General features: G+C 31.0%; 1 protein-coding gene across 1 annotated transcript in view; it reads right to left on the bottom strand.

Annotated features, from left to right (window-relative positions):
- The window catches only part of LOC148614557 (transient receptor potential cation channel subfamily M member-like 2), a 44,473-nt gene that overhangs the window by 18,639 nt on the left and 11,140 nt on the right, over positions 1-14,694 (bottom strand). The window contains exons 9-22 of the mRNA XM_088588726.1: positions 14,555-14,648; positions 13,539-13,666; positions 12,539-12,733; positions 11,533-11,688; positions 10,543-10,721; positions 9,739-9,991; positions 9,233-9,326; positions 8,512-8,609; positions 6,776-6,904; positions 5,725-5,868; positions 4,692-4,925; positions 4,175-4,349; positions 2,817-2,873; positions 818-856 (exon numbers count right to left, since the gene is read on the bottom strand). Coding sequence (XP_088444852.1) covers positions 818-856; positions 2,817-2,873; positions 4,175-4,349; positions 4,692-4,925; positions 5,725-5,868; positions 6,776-6,904; positions 8,512-8,609; positions 9,233-9,326; positions 9,739-9,991; positions 10,543-10,721; positions 11,533-11,688; positions 12,539-12,733; positions 13,539-13,666; positions 14,555-14,648 — 1,975 coding nt within the window. The remainder of the gene's footprint in view (positions 1-817; positions 857-2,816; positions 2,874-4,174; positions 4,350-4,691; positions 4,926-5,724; positions 5,869-6,775; positions 6,905-8,511; positions 8,610-9,232; positions 9,327-9,738; positions 9,992-10,542; positions 10,722-11,532; positions 11,689-12,538; positions 12,734-13,538; positions 13,667-14,554; positions 14,649-14,694) is intronic.

Genomic DNA, 14,694 nt, shown 5'->3' with positions numbered 1-14,694 from the left:
AGAATGTGTACTTTAAAATCATATATGTAATTAACTACAAAAGTGTATGAATATTGTTTACATGTGTGAGTAATTTGCCTCCATGCTGTCAGTTAGCAGAACAGGTAAAAATGTGGATTTTCAGTATTATTTATTCAAGTAAATTTTGTGAAGAATTTCTACTATGATCGTACCATTAGCATAATGATTTTGGAAGCCTTATTTTCCAAGCTTCGCAACGGTATGCAGCTTTAAGATGTCATTTGTCCTGGGAATTCACAGTGAGACTTTGAAAATTACTTTTTTAACATGTAAAGTAATGGAAACGTTAGAAGTGGTTAGTGAGACCAATAGAAACTGTTGGATTTTCAATGTAGATTATCTCCTATGAGCAGACAAATTTGAATGAATACTTATACATTTCATCATATAGACCCACAAAACAAAATAATAACAAAAATAAAAATGTGTAGCCATTTTGGGTGTATCACATATTAAAGAATTTGCATGATACTTACAAAGACTGCTACTTAACAGCACAAGGAAAACAATGGACAACAGAAAATAGAATTGGAGTCAAAAACAACTTCTGTTTTCTTTACTGACCAACAGCCGTTTGTTAATGTATAGTATAAATGGCTTAACATAAAATAAGTATGAATATAGTGGATTATGGTCTTCTGTTGGCAAACACTCGCACATGAATAGAAATGCTTTTCTACTGTATTTTTTTTTTTGAATACCAGGGTATGCATTCAGGAAAAACAATTAGTTGTTGCAACATGTTAACATCAGAAAAATAAATCAGGAATTATTGAACTTAATACAGAATACTTACCAGGTTTGTACATATGTGAACCAGCAAAATACCCAGCATCTAAAACAGTTAAAAAAAACAATGAAAGAAAATATGATTCTAGCACCCCTAATGTCAATAAAATGTGATGATAGTTTACATGCAACCAATGATTTTGATTATGTTTTGGAAATATTCGATTTTTAACTAATGAAAGTGTGTTTCTCATGATAAACTACCAACATTCAGAGAAATTGTAGAAATGTTTTGTGAAAAAAAACTTATGGTTTTGTCATTTTAAGAGATTTATCTGGTACACTAAAGTATTTATCTACACCTTTGAACTTATTTACTCTCCTTCTGTAATAGAGGTGGCTGTATTGTGTTAACAAGTACATGTGATTTTCTATTACCATGTGACTGTCATATAATTTCATTTACTGATATTAACATACATGAGCTGTATGTTACATATGCCTGATGTATTTGAGAACAAGATCGAGTTCATAACATACAAGTAACAATCATCGCTATGACTGGTCAGTTAAGACTGCATTTAGCAGATTCTATGATCTGGGTGGCACAGGGGAAATTTTACCCCACTGAATTTTTTGTTCCATTTTTGCACCAATGTAAGAAATATATCATATGTGTGTCAAATAGTAAAAACTTTGTTGTAAATCAACAATGGATGGCTGGGAAAATGGTTTTTAAGTTCCCTAATTTTACTCAAATAAAAGTAATCTCCCTTTTCAATAATGCTTTCTATATAATTTATTTCTCTTCAATCATAGTAGTTAATAAAAATCCAACATTCAACTTTCTGGAAGTGCATTTATAATAGAAATAGATGACAATTTTTTTTAAACGAAATTTAAATAGTCATGTGCTAACCACTGCCTGGTTTTTGTTTGGACACCCTCTTAAATGAATTCATGAGCCCTGTATTTTGCTATTGTCAGATTTAAGCTTTTTTATACGCAAAATTATCAGGAAGTTATTTGTACTTTTCCTTTTCTGTCAAGCTATATATATGGTGCACTGAATTATCATTTAGCAAAAAATATTAAAGTGGTCAAGTTAATTTCAAACATGCATGTCAGTAAAGCTGGTTACCTTTCAATTACATTGTCAAACCAATTAATTCTTTATGTTTTTTTATAAGTGATATGCATTATTGTGTTATCTGAAAGCTTTGTACCTGGTCAAACGGACTATGCGTTTCTAATTGAGTTTTCATTTAAACAATGTTTAAGTTACAGTGCCCAATGTACGAAAGTACAAGGGTGTGCTGTATGAGGTTACTTAGTCTGAATATAAGTAGTTGACTCTAGAAAAGCAAATGCAAGTGTATACACAAGAGAACATTCAAAGATAATTAGAATCATTATATATCATAAAAGAAAACACACTGCTTATATAGTAAGATTGATATAGTAGAGTTTAAAGTGTTTTAAAAACAAGCCATTTTCACTGAGAAAAGATGCCTGTTACACTACATATTATTTTCACACTTTATGTTTAGATTGTTGTGTGTTTTTGGTGCCTATATTTCATGATCATTTTATATTTGGATACCCTTTCCCATGTTAAGTACTAATCTGTCAAAGAATCAGGCAAAATGTGTGTGAGGTATGGCATATGAAGAAAAAAACTGAGATTTTTCCAAGTATTTATGCCCCATAACCTCCAGAAACATCCAAGGGTTTATAAAGTTCGCCTTTTTAAGATATTGATAGTTCAAATTTAGTTAAAATAAACTACAGAAAAATGGCAGGACAATTTTTCTACATTTTCCTATAAAAGCAGTAAAAAATATCTACGTTACAGATGCTTTAGGATAAATTCAAATAGCTTTTCAGTTGTTTGCTACATGTACTGAATATATTTGAGGCAAGAAGAATAAATTGAGAAAAATGATGTGCCACCCACTGCCCAATGCTTACACAGAATGGTACATTTGTACTTAAATCTATTCTAGTTCCTGCCTACAGTTTGGAAAAAAATATTCTATAATAAGTGATGTTTATGAAAAACTTACCATGTGCACAATAGCTTGTTGACAGGTTGGCATAATAAAAACTGCATGAAGGATCTCCTGTTAACATTTAAAAAAAATACAATGAAATAAAAAAACAAATTTGCAGAAAACTTCATATTGTCATTACAGCTTTCAACAAGCTTGAATATAATCACTCTTGATCAAGATTCAAAACAATTTGAAAATTCACTCAATAAGAATAAAAGATATATTGTACTGATTAAGTAATTCAAAACACCCTAAAACAATTAAGTGTTATTTTTTATAAAAACTAAAAAAACTGTGAGCAAAGCTCACTTAGTGATATTCTACACTCTCCTCCCAAGAAACCATACTAGAAACCCCATTAGTCATTTAGTTGGAAAAAACAAAAAAAATGTGCACAATAGTATAATAAGATAAAAAATATGTAAAAATTGCAACAAGTTCCATTCTGCAGTTTTAAAAAAAGTTGCAAGATAAAAGATGGTCCCTCCTTGGTTGAACAATGGGAAGGTCTATGTTTTGAATCAGGAAATCAAAAAAGTTGTTCTGATTAAAAACATAATAAAACGTGCACAATGGCATCATGGGATGAATAATGTGTGAAATTCAAATAATTTCCATTAAGTGGTTTTAAAAGATTTGAGGATTAGAAGACAGTTCCCCTTGTTAACCAATGACAAAGTTAAGGTTTTGCATCAGGAAACCCCAAAAGTCATTTATATGGGAAATCAAAATAAGAGGTGCACAATGGCATCACCTGTTAAAGAATTTGTGAAAAGTTTTATCAAAGTTCTCTTTAATGGTTGTAGAGGAGTAGGTGATTTAAGAACTGGGGACAAATGAACAGACAGACAAACAGATGAACAAATAAATGAATGGACAGCATGATCTCCTGCTTTGCAGATAGTATAAAAATTAAAAACACATATTCGACTTTCTTTTGAGTTTTCCAACCTTTAACATTCAAAAACAGACATTGCTTCTAATATCTCCATATGTTACAGAGGTTGCAATGATTTAAGGAGGTAGACTTTAAGTAAGGGACATAACTCTTGAAATCAGTGATATGTTTGTATCACATTCAATTTAACCAAAGCCTATCAAGCTTTCATTTGAAACAGAATGAAATCAGTCCAAGTTGATGATTACATGAGATTAATGTAAAATGTTGAATACAAACATTCAAATGATTTGTAAGAGTTGTGTCCCTACCCTAGGTCTACCCCCTTAACCCTAAAATAAGTTTTAAAGTCATCAAGGACAACGTTTCAATAAAAATGGTATGTAACTTGTGACCAACATGGCCTGGTACAATGGATACAATATTTTCTGTAATAATATTTTGGTTAAAAGAAACTACCATGCATACAAACCATCAATATCATGTATTTGAGTGAGGAACATGGCAAACAGTCCTCTTGAAATTACTCTTCTGATCAGCTCTTTACCCAGAGGAAAGTTTGGATAGAGAATGGCTTGTATGGTAACACCACCGGACACCATAAAGATCAGGAACATACGGATAAAGGATACAAAATCTATTTTGATCTGTAATAAAAAACATGAATGAAGTTTAATCAATTTTTATAAAATTTCACTTAATTGGAGATATGGATAACAAGTTCATTCTTTTTTTATTTTAATGATATGGCAATCAAAATATTAAATTAGGCACCATGTTTCATTTCAACCACACATAGCTTTTTTTTCTTTCTTTATGAATTTTCTTTCAAATAACACTTTTAAAAATCTGCCTGCTACACATCAACAAGTAAAGAAACCTGGACTCATGATCAGAGACACAGAGACAAAAAATAATCAAGAAAAAGAAATTCTAGTCATATTAAGTCTTAGACAAGTGCCAATATGCAAAATATACACAATTTTTACCATTCTTTTCATCCTAACTAACATGGGACCAAGTGTTGGGCTCATTGGTAGGTAGATGTGAGGCAACCGATAGAAAAAGAACAGTAGCCCCAGACTCAGCACTGTCTTGGTCACATAAATATCAGCATAGTTGATCCACTGTGGCATAATTCTTAGTAACATGTACAGTATGATGAATACAAACATGATAATGATCTCAAAAAAGTTCCATGCCAATGGCATTCCTTTGTGTCTCTAAAAAATAAGAAAAAAAATATTTTAACAAGTAACTTGATAGCATTGCATAGCAATGCAAGCCCTCTACTGGAAGAAGAGGACAGAATGCAACAATCATTGCATTCTGATTACAATAGAAATAAATCTAAAATTGTGATATGGAGAATGCATTAAAGTATTATGCCCAAAATCAGTTATTTAGTTAGAGTCTTTAAATCTAAAAAGTATGTTTCAAGTAAACACTGTTTTTTGGGTTTTTTTTTTCTAAATTCTTATAAAATACAATATACCACAAAATATGAATACAAAAACATTTGGTAAAGTTACTGTAATTTAATCAATTACATTGAAAGTAATTGGACCCAGCTCTGAAACCATCACAAAACATTATATCACAAAAAGAAGTACAATATTTCAAATGATTTTGGTAGTTAACAGTAAATTCAATAGGAGAGACAGAACAGATTTTAAAAGTCATTTAAGAAGATCATGATTAAGGCACATGTATTTATATTTAATGCAGGTATTATGTCTGAAACAATATCATTACACTTACATCATTGAATACTGTATATTCATTTATTGTATGCCAAAGTTATCTGTATATGGCAGATTAATTTGTCCAGTGTGCAATTTTGAATCAAAAAGGTATATGAAAAAATGTTAAATTTTCTAATTTGATGAATATTACATGGTGCACTAAGTACAGAGTATATGTTTTTTAATTATTATTTTTTTTGGTCATTTTTAGAGAGGCTGTTAAAATTTGCCAACATTAGTACCATGCAAAAAGTACCTGTTATACGGTACTCATTACCTGATGTTTAACATAAGTATGTCTGACAAGTTCTACCATAATGATTATAGTCCAGCCCCAGACAACCATGTCTAGAAAAAGGTTTCCACAGGTAGGCCATAACACAGCAAGACAAAACAATCCAAGGTATATGAAGTAAAACAACTGCAAATATAAGTCATTTAAGTAAAAAAATCAGTCTACTAAGACATGCTTTATGTAATGAAAACAAGAGGAGTAGGTATAACATTAAGCAATAGCTTTTCTTCAAAATGATTTGAGTTGGATGTATTATTGAGCAAATTTTATGGTTTGTTTGTTGTTTCAGCTCATTTTTTATATTGCATAAAAGGGGTGGTTAAGGCCTTATAAAACAAATTTAACCCTGCTGCAGATTTCAAGCACCTGTCCATAATCAGATGTGAATTTTATGGTGTGTTTGCTTGTTGTTTCAGCTCATTTTTGACATTGCATAAAAGGGGGATGGTTGAGGCCTTATAAAACTAGTTTAAATACACAACAGATTTCATGCACCTGTCCATAGTCAGATGTTGGTCATTAATGTGTCTTTGTGTGGTTATGATATTTTTCAATATGATTTTGAAGAATTGTCATCATTCTGTTACCATGAATTTCATTACTTTTTGTCAGGGAATATTAGAGCTTACTAAAAGGTCAGTTTACATTTGTTGAAAACTTTTGAGTAATCCATTAAAGTATTAACTATTTTGGATTTAGGTTATACAATAGTGCATTTGTTGTGATTCACCATATCAATTCTTTTCTCCACCTAAACCACAAAGTTAATTTTATGTCATAAAGTAGATGCAGCTGCACATTTGACTTCAATTTTCTCAACAAAACATCATCTTAACAAGTCAAGAATTTCTCCTCAGTGAAAGAAAGTATCAAGCTGTGTGTAACTCTTTGCAAGTAATTATGATAGTCCAGACACACATTTTCATTACCATAGCATGAAATTTAACTCTGAACTAAGAAATTTAAGAAAGACACATTTTATCATGTGTTATTTTCCTGAAGAAAACATACTTGTGTTTTAACCATATCTTACCTGAGTTACCCAAAACTTTGTAATAGGAGCAGTCCATAGTAAATGAACCTGTTTCCATATTGGAACCTTTCTTCGTTTCTTTAACTTCAACACACTCGATACTTTCTGGGATACAGACTTTCTTTTCATCTGTCCAAAGCAAAATTAATTTTAAAAGTGCCAATCAATATAACAATCAGACACTGCCAATGGTAAAGGTGATTTGTGGTGCAGAAGAACCCTCCAAACATATGTTCTTCCTCAGTCTTCATATGCTTTATTTTAAAAGACTTTACACCTTTTATTATACAGATCTGTATTTTTTTTTAAGAAAAGCAAACATTCATCTCCCAACAAATCAGCTAAACATTAGAAAGTGCCAATTACATACAACCTATATGAATTTATCTCAAAAGTATAACAACTGAATGGCAAACTAAGACTGGTTCTGCAGTTTGTAAATGTTTCTGAATTAGAAATAAAGGTTAATTTGACTTTTTGACAAACTTTTTGGTACAGAATCACTTCTGTCTGATTTCCATAAATACTATACTTAATTGTTTAGCACCTTCCATTTTAAAGGAAAAAATAGAAAAATTCTGAGCAATGCTTCATTTGATAACATGCACTTTTTGATCAAAATCTTAAAAAGTAGACTGCAAAATGATAATATGTAATAAAGATTCCATGAAAGTTTCATAAAATTCCACTCAGTGGTGTAGGTACCCCTCTGTAACAGAAGAAAGGAAGTACGGACAGAAGGAAGTGAGGAGTGTAACAACAATGTGTAGATGTAATAACAAAATGGAAAAAAAATTACTATTTGAGTTAATATACTAGTTTTAACAAATAAATAATTACATTAGAATTTTTTTTTTCTACTAATCAGACTATTTTATAAGAATGTTGCATTTTATTTGACAGAATGAACAAAACAAATAACAGATTCAAACTGTCAATTTTATTATAAAAATGTATAATTAAAAGTCATATTTCTTTATTTTATGCTTAATTTTCACATCTCGTGACCAATGTAAAAAAAAATGTTCACTCTAAAGATTTCTTAATTCTTCGCAGATGATTGGTTTTAATTCCATTGTTAGGTTGCTTTTTGTTGTTTTATGATGTTACCAACAAACAGCCATTTTTTGGGATGTTGCCAAGAAATGGTACATACAAAGGTAAACTGTCAATAGCAAAAAAGTTTTATGTCAAACTACATGTACATTTTTACATTCTCGATAAGTGAAATTTTCAATTTTAAAATGCTCTGCATGCCTGCCCTTTAAATTTGATAATTTAACTATCTTAGTATAGAAGTATCTGTATCGCTAATTTGTTTAAAATATCTTTGATTTTCCTATACAATAATTTTCAGTCTCAGGCCAGTCAAATGAGAATGAAAATGAACGTATAGCTGCACAACATACGTGACATCACGTAGCACTCAACTGAAAAATAGTCCAGAAAGGAAACTTTGTAGCCCTTATAAAACTTACATATTTAGGTTAAGAAAACTGAAAATAAAAGAAAAATACATTGTAATACCTTACACTTTAGAAAAACAGCGATTTACATATTATTTAAGATTTTATTGAACTCACAGAGTCTCGTCTCGCAGCTTTCTCACAGCAAAGCCACTCAACCAGATGAGCATGAGAAACTCCTTCTTTGAAAAGAATATTAAATAATCTAACATTAACACTGAATAAAGTACAAGTATTCCAACACACCATTTGACAATTATATTTACTTACAACAATTAATTCATGTTCAAGCTTAGACTTTGAATATGGCAAGTTAGCTTCTTCATCAGATGAGGAGTCAGAAATTTCTTCTTCCATCAGAATGAATTCTAAGAGAAATACAACATGGACAATTTCATCAGTATATCATAAAAGGTGGAATCAGTTAATACATTAAAACTTATCAAAACCATATCCTGAATAAACCTGTGTAAACCAGACTTCTTCTGAAGTCCTTTCATATCAGTTTGACCGTCTGCTTTTGAACTTATGCAAACCAGCCACCTGCCTTAAGGAGATAGACCTACCATAAGGGACATAACTCTTACAAATCATTGGAATGTTTGTGTAAAGCATTTTACATCAATCTCTTCTAAGCATCAAAGTAACTTGGATTGATTCCATTCTTTTTCAAATGAAAGCATGATATGCTTTGATGAAAATGAATATGATGCAAACATATCAATGATTTCAAGAGTTATGTCCCTTCCCAGGTGTCTACTTCCTTAACCAAACAAATCTTTCAGTCTAAAAGAGTTTGGTTTTGACAGGCACAGTACATATAAAGTTGATTTAATCTGATAAAACATGAGTTACTCCAACTTCAAGTTACTTTTTCTTTTACATATAATCAAAAATGGGCAGTAAGATTTAAAGAGGATTGAAAAGACAAGATTTGTTAAATACAAACATCAATTGTAGAGAAGGAAATTAAAAACCTGTCAAAATTTACCATTATATGAAAGTCCTTTGTTCTTCTTTCCAACTCCTCTACCAATTACTATCCAAAAGAACATTGGGAAAAACAAAAATACACTTGATAATATCTGAAAAAAAAAACAAAAAAAACCGAACTGGTCCACATGAAAAGATCATTTTTCTTTTTTGTTACTCTCTAATCCTTCTGAAAATACATTTACCTATAATTTGACAAAAATAATGTTTAACCTTCAATTGACCTTAAAGATTTCTTTTGTTTTGGTTATTAGCAGTATGCAGTATCACATGTACATAACACCTAACAGGTATTCTCAGAAATTACATTTACCTTGCATAAAACAGGTAATCTGGTAAATTTCATTAATCTTGCACAAAATAGGTAATCTGAGGAAATACAATTACCTTGTTTCAAACAAGTAATCTGAGATATTACCCTTCACCAAACAGGTTATATTCAAAGGAATAACAATTTACCTTGCACCAAACAGGTACTGGTAATCAGAAAAAAAAGATATTTACCTTACACCATACAGGTAATCTAAGGAATCCCCAGTTGATCTCTTTCACTTGAATGGATCCAAATAACTTTCTTGTCAGCCATTTTTGACAACATGGATGAGCAATAAATTGTTGATAGTTAGCATCATAAGCAATTTCAATGGCACTTTTATTGTTAAAGTCTGGTATTGGTCGACTCAGCATGGCATAAGCTTGAGCGCTCACATCTCTATAACTTATGTCCAATACTCCTAAAGCCATTTTCCCAAAATCTCTACAAGATAGATAAAATATGTTTTATTATAGTATTTCATACTTGTTCAATTCTATGGGACCTATCATGGCTATGGTATAATGGTAATGGCTTTACATGTGTGTGAAACAAAACAATTCAAATACTAAAATGAAATATTCAATCACAATTTACTATGGAGACAAAGCACATTTGTATGTGGGTGAGCAGTCAACTGTTGTGAAACTCTATTACAATACTGCAATCAAATCCATAAATCTAGCTGGGTGCAATTCATTTTGTTCCAAATATTCTTCCAAGATGTGATTTTCCCTTGCTTTCCTTAACAACACCTTAAAGGAGTTCAAATCAAAGTATACCTCTCTAAACATAACTCTTCTAAGACAGGAAAACTATCAAAACCAGACATTTACTAAACCCTCTTGAAGTACAGATATCATTATTAATATTATTGTCAAAATTATCATCAGTTGTAAAGCAATTTGAACCTGAATGAACTGAACACCTGCCTAAACTGGACAAAGGCTTCAATCCTAAAGGTGGTTAGTTTATACAGGTATCTATATACTTACTGGGCACATTCTTCCATCTCAGTTCTCTGGTACAACTCCATAGGACATTTAGAAAGCTCCCTGTACATATTGCTGATGATTAAAGCTACAGGTATGGGTTCATCACATCTGTTCCATAGAACTTTGGCGAGTTTTGGTCGACTTACTAATACAGCCCACATTATCAAGCAATTCAGGGCCTGAAATATTTGGAATACCTTTTTAAGTTTGACAGTGGCAAACAATTGGCATTTTCATACTTCTATAGAAAACTGCAATTTATTTGAAATGTGCCTTGTGTAAAAATTTCTATAATTTTTATGTGAAAAAAAATCTGTAATTTCAATCATAAAAACCATCACAACACTTTTCTCTTATGATATTGATATTTCTGATAATTGAACATAAATAAGTCCAACACAAATTTTTAAATCTATTAGAAAGAGTAATCAAGGGAAGAAAGATTCTGGCTGAAATCAAAAGAATGTAATCCAGGGACAAAGACCTGACAAGGAAAACAGACAGACAACAAAGAACATAAAATAACCAAAATAATACATACAAATTAACATCCTGCTGAGTAAAAAAGAAAAAGATTTCTGAGAGAATCTATAAAATGAATTGGAAGTTGTAAGTGAAAAAAAATATGATAACTCTTGCTGAGAAAACTTGAGAGATTCAATTAATCAAAACTTGGCATTCTTCAGCATTCATGATCATATTTTGGTTATTCACTTTTAATTAATTATCATAGTATTCCATGTCTCCAATAAGGAATCTTCAAATGTATACTTAAAGAAATAATATTTATGATGGCTAAATGTATTGGAACTGTTGAGATGATACAGAATATCTTACAGATCAAAAGGAAATATTCAGTAATTGACAATGTTAACACAAAAGTACTTCATTTAAAGAAAAAAGAGATGCTGGTTTTTCGGAAAACTACTTAACAGGAAAAAATGGTAATCACACCAAAATCTTCCATTTTATATTGGTATTTATAATTACCTTTCTCTCTGCTACAGCAGGGTCCAATACATATAACTCTACAGAGTTCATGGACAACTCATAGGGTTGGACAAAATCTTTAATCCCAGATAACTTGGCTACTAGTCTATTCAAGTCGTTGTTTAAGAAATCCTGAGGTAAGGACTGATCTGGAACCTACAATGTAGGTCACACATGGATGCTGACATCACCAATATTCAAAAGATGATTGATTGTGACATTGCTACTAATTTTATAAATTATGGACAATTTATAATATCTATACAATCAATTTACACCACCAAAGTGTATAGATTCCTCAGGTATAGTTTATTGTTTGCATATAAGTAACTGTGATGAAGTGATGTTTCAGTAACGTAAAATTTCAAAGTCTGAATAGACCCTGACTGCAGAGACAAATGCATGAAATGGATACAGAATTGTTATAAAGTGATGCTAATGCAACTGCATACCAAATATTGTTGGCTTAGCATAAGAAGTTCATATTATAGTGACTTAATCAGAAAACTTAACACAAAACCTTAATATGAAATTTGAAATTTCGAAGCCAATAGACTGTGACTGAAGGGGTATCTGCATGAAATGGATACAGAATTGTGATATAGTGATGCTAATGCAAGTGCATGCCAAATATGATTGACTTATCACAAGTGGTTTATAATTAAGTGAACTAATCAGAAAACCAAACATGAAAATCTCAACATGGACGGCTGCCTCCCGCAACATTGTCAAAAACTTTGATTGGAGTTATATACATTAAGAATATAAGAATCATTTAAGGTCAGAATATTCTTAAGACCAAATTATATTTTTATGTTTTGTGTCATCTAGGCAAGACTTTTAATACAAGCATAAAAAACTATTAATTCTAAGGTAAAGCAAAGGATTATGGCTTGAAATATTTTTCTTTTCCCATCTCTAGTAAGCAAATAATATAGGGGCACTTTTCTGCTTTGTGTTTTTAAGGAAGGTATTTTAAAAGTGTAGACATATAATTAAGTCTTACAACACTTGTTTTCCCTAAAATTCCTTCTAAACACACAGTGGTGAAAAACTCTAAATCTTCTGCCTTTTCAAACAAGTATTTGAGATGTTTGTGGTTGAGATATTTATGAATCTGAAACCCTTGGTCAAGGAACAAGGAAACAAATTCTTCTCTGTCTGTTTTCAGTAATGCTTTCTCAAAAAGGGTTTTATCCACCTAAAATAATAAATATTTCTTATTAAATTTACGTTATCTCACATTCTTGTTATTTTCATATAAAAATTGTTCATACAAATGCAAAAATTTTTCTTTTTTTTTTTATTCAAGAAAGTAAAGTCATGGCAATTGAACTCTTGTTTGGAAAATCGTCAATCTTCACTACTCACATTGCCAATAATTACATGTTTATCAGAATAATTAGCAATTCTTAGCAAATGCCGAAGTTTCATACATTACATATCTATGAATTGATAGCCCAATCAAATTGTGTAAAAAGTATAACACATTGTGATTTAATCATGGAAAGTTTTCAATTTTTCCATACATTGATAACAAAAACAGTATACTAATTCTAGAAGTGAAGGGTCCATGAATGGCTCCAAACAGTTCTGTTGGAGTTGAAGTAAATCTGAAATGATGTATGCCATGAGGAAGTGATTGTTTAAAATTTTAATACAGATGCACAGCATGTGTTGCTGGAAGACTTGCATTTTAAAGTTGGTTGAGACATCACCAATATTCACCATAGTGGTACATTATCAACAAAGTCAAATTATTTGAGTAAAAATAGCTTGATCCCACACAGGCAAAGCCTGTAGTCATATTATTTTCGATTAATTTTTTGTAATTAACCAATATGTCAAATTTTACATGAAACTAAAAATATTACTTAAAGAAAGGTAATTATATGTCACCAATTCAATGTACCACAGAAGTCAATTGTAATGCTATGCAGCTTGTCTCTTTTAAATGTAAAAAAAAAATCTCCAACTAAGTTATGAATAAAAAGAGGCTTGAATACCTTCACTCTAGAAAAATCCCTGGAAGAAAATATTTCCGATTGAGCCAAATCAGCCCTATTCCAGTCCAGCAATAATCGTAAATCTTTATATGCACGTTCTCTCCAGCGTGTTATACTCTTCCTTTCACCTATACAGAATATTGATCAAGATTTGACTAAAACCTAAAAAGTACGGATAGGGGAAAACAATATACCATGAAAGTATTAATGGGGTACCAATTTCCGTGGTTTTCATGAATTTGGAAAACAATGAAATTTAATTCCCAATTAAAAAAAAATTTCCAATTTGTTTGTATGATAGAGTTTTTAAATCCTTGAATTCAAGAATCTACAAACTCATTTTTTTTACCACGAAAATTGGTGCCCACAAATAAAAGTACTTTCACAGTAAACTATGATTGGAAGATTCATTTTTATACTGTATAGAAATAAAAATTTTAATACTTGTTATTAGTTCATGTAAACAGTAAAATGGGAGTTGGTAAGTTCATAAGTATAGCAATGAGTAATCAAGGGTATAGTGGTAATCAAAAGAATGTAATCCAGGGACAACGACCAGACATACACAACAAATAACATATAGTAACTAAAATCATACATACAAAGTAACAAAAGCAAATGAACAACTCAGACTCCACTAAAAACTGGGAGCATGGACCAGGTGCACCGGTAGGGTAAGCGTCCTCTGCTTTTCTAGAAACACCCGCCGAGTTGCTCATAAAAAGTCAAGTCCAGGGTAGACAAACAAGGAAAGGAAAACTATGACTCTTTATATAAATCAGGGGCAGATGGATACACCATAACGATCCACGAGTTCATGATGACGACCATAAAACTTCTGTAGTGATGACTTCAATCTTGTAGCAACATAACCCTGTTCCAGAAGCCTATTTGAAATAAATGAGCTAAACTCTTATATGATTGAATCAAGTATAACTTTGGTACATGCAAATCAATTCAAGAACACTTTGTCAAAATTACAACATATTTTCTTTTCAAAGTACATCTAAGCTTACTTTTGAACAGAGCTTTTAGTAAGTATTTATCAAGATCAGCTAGGTTGGCATCCATGGTCTGTGTGTTTAGAATGGACAGGAAAATTCTATCATCCTACGGTACATAGAAAGACTGAAAACTAATGAGCATGTTAAATACT

Source organism: Perna viridis, chromosome 6 (assembly GCF_037379345.1).
Source record: "Perna viridis isolate PV_CMFRI_1.1 ecotype Kerala chromosome 6, ASM3737934v1, whole genome shotgun sequence".
Lineage (NCBI taxonomy): Eukaryota > Metazoa > Mollusca > Bivalvia > Mytilida > Mytilidae > Perna > Perna viridis.
The sequence above is the reverse complement of the archived record's forward strand: the minus strand, read 5'-3'. Positions and strand labels throughout refer to the sequence as shown.